Source organism: Condylura cristata, unplaced genomic scaffold, assembly GCF_000260355.1.
Source record: "Condylura cristata isolate star-nosed mole 26May11 unplaced genomic scaffold, ConCri1.0 scaffold00014, whole genome shotgun sequence".
Taxonomy (NCBI): Eukaryota; Metazoa; Chordata; class Mammalia; order Eulipotyphla; family Talpidae; genus Condylura; species Condylura cristata.
Genome location: NW_004567115.1, coordinates 23920454 through 23923152, shown reverse-complemented (window position 1 = coordinate 23923152; position 2699 = coordinate 23920454). Strand labels below are relative to the sequence as shown.

The 2699-nt window shown below is 35.6% G+C and overlaps 1 protein-coding gene across 2 annotated transcripts in view; it reads right to left on the bottom strand.

Moving 5' to 3' along the window:
* The window catches only part of DDHD2 (DDHD domain containing 2), a 20368-nt gene that overhangs the window by 6969 nt on the left and 10700 nt on the right, over nt 1–2699 (bottom strand). For both annotated transcript variants that reach the window (XM_012724915.1, XM_004682247.2), the window contains exons 11-13: nt 1816–1911; nt 460–585; nt 215–370 (exon numbers count right to left, since the gene is read on the bottom strand). In XM_012724915.1, the coding sequence (XP_012580369.1) occupies nt 215–370; nt 460–585; nt 1816–1911 (378 nt within the window). The remainder of the gene's footprint in view (nt 1–214; nt 371–459; nt 586–1815; nt 1912–2699) is intronic.

The following is a 2699-nucleotide window of genomic DNA, read 5'->3' as shown; positions in this document are numbered from 1 at the left end:
GATGGCACATGGGTGATTCAGTGATAGGAAGCCCACGGGGATTACAATTGAGATAAAAACAAAAAAGTGTACAAAATGATGTAAAAATAAACTATTATTAAAATAATAAAAGTTATCTCATTACTATATAGTACAGAAAAAAAGCAAATAAACACAAAAGATAATACTCTCTTTACCAATAAGCCCTAATATTCAAAAGCTGTCCAATGCTTACTGGATGGTAAATGTTGAAGAAACCTTTGCATGTTGGAAATTTGTAGTTGGGATCTATTCTTTTTAGTCCTCGGACAGTAAGGAACATTCCAATTGGAGATCCAAAAGCAAAGAATATTTCTGGTTTATAGATGAGCCGGGGATATTTTACTGACACCTTGGAAATGGGAAATCAGTAAGAAAGTTACGTCTGTTCCTACCATTCTATGAAAGGCAATGAAATGACCAAAGAATTAGCATTGTTACCTGCCCAATGCCAACGTCCAAATACTCATTTCCAGTATCACCAGCACCACTGCAGAAGTCCAATTCCTTGGGGATGTTAGACCCATTTGTCCCTGAAGCTGACTGTGGGGTTGGTCTATTAATACCCTGAAGAACAAAAAAAAATAGTTCTGTAGAGCTACTATGCAGTAAAAATAGCTAAAGGATTATATATTTTTCACTAGTCTGAAAGGATACTTTAAAATGTTCTGAAATGAGTAATTCTAGGAAGAATTTCTCACGGATGAATTAACATTCCTATACAGTCTAAAATGATAAAGCTGTTCATAGTCATTTGAGCAGCAGGTGAAATTTTAAGCAACTATCGAGAGAGAAATTAGCAGAGCACTATGGGATGGCATATTTAGGGTTGCTGAGGAATTCAGTGAAGCGCTGTGCCTTCCTAATCAAAGCAAGTAATATCTATGGGTACAGAATATTATGCAAATACTGGGCCAAGAACTGGATCTTCATAACTGAGCAACCTGCCAATAAAAAGTTGAAAAATAACTACACTAAGATATGGAAAGTAAGTCATTGGCCAAAATAACAATGCAGAATGATTACAGGGGGCCTTCCTGGGTGGCCTACGGGTTAAGACTCAGTGCTACCAATGCAAAGAACTGAGTTTGATCCACCAGTCAAGGAACTAACTCACATAGCACAGCAGACCTCTCCTGTTTCACCAGTTGCTCCCCTTAGCAATGTGTTTCAGTAGATTACCCTTTTCTGCTCCCATCTGTCTAGTAAATCCTCTCCAACCACTATACCTCAGGCCTGCACTCCAGTCCTACGTAAAAATAAACTCTTAAAAAACAATTACAATGTGGATAAGCCTTTAATAAGCTAAATGAAAGCCAGTCACAAAAGGGTACATACTGTAGGATTCCATTTGTATGAAATGTCCAGAATAAAAAAATCCTTATGACAGAAAGACTACTGCTTCAGAGGAAGGCAGAATGGGAAATGACTGCTAATAGGTATGAGGCTTCTTTTCGGGGTGATTTAAATGTTCTGGACTTACAGTGGCAATGGTTACACAACTCTAAATACACTACAACCCACTGAATTGTATAAAAGGGTAAATTTGACAGTATGTGATATAAGTTATATTTCAATAAGCAGTTATAAAACAATAAAAGAAAAAACAATAGACAGGTATGAGTCCAGGGTAGATTTCTGATGCTAATAAATATTTTTCAGGATATTGATAGAGAAGATGTGTTTTATGTCTAAAATGAGAGCCCCAAAGCAATTTATAATATTGCTTAGCTCCACAGATAAAGCATCTCACAGAAGATAGATACAAGGAGATCTATAAGCTGTATTAATACATACCATTGAATTTTTTCTGGTCCTAAAGTAGTTTAATATCTTCTTTCTTGGTCCTAAGGGAATTCCCATTTCCTGAAGATCTTTGTCTGAACATAAAATCTAGGTATAGAAAACCAATCACATCTTTCTTATTTTTAGATAAATAATCAAGTCTCCTTTTTCTGTGAAGACTAGACCCATACATCTGTAATTCTTTATATTACTAGGGCTCTCTAATAATACATCATTAATACTTTAAGGATAGTGTACTTTATGCATTAAAAATGCCTAAAAAATAGTGAAAAGTATCAACTGTAGTATCAATGTTATAGGAATAGGATATTATCAGTACTGGATATCTAACTTTACAACAAAAAAACTGATTACCACACTCAGATGGCATAATCCTGAGAAAAATTTTATCCCTACTCATGGATGCCAGCAATAAAAACTTAACAGCAAACACAGCACTAAACAGACTATAAGATCTGTTTAGTAGTAGGCATCTGATTAGGGAAGCATCACTTCACCCTCCCAGAAGAGGTTAGTGAATCCTATTTACATTCTTGTACCATTTGTAGTCTTAGAACGTACCACAATTTTAATTAACTATGTGTTTGATTATTTATGTGTCTTTTCCACTAACATATAACACCATAAGGTTAGGGACCATATCTAATTCACCAACCTATCTTCAGTACTTGGTACTTAAGGGTGTATCTACTAAGTACCTATGAAATGAAAGAATCACAAACCTGAAAAAGAGCACAACAAAAATGGCAAAGCCAAAAATAAATATCAACAGTTAAAAGTTTTTAAAAATAGGCCCTCCCTGGTGGCGCAGCGGGTTAAAGCACTGCACTAAAAAGCTGAAACCACTTCTGCATGAGTTCGATTCCCGCTTGCCC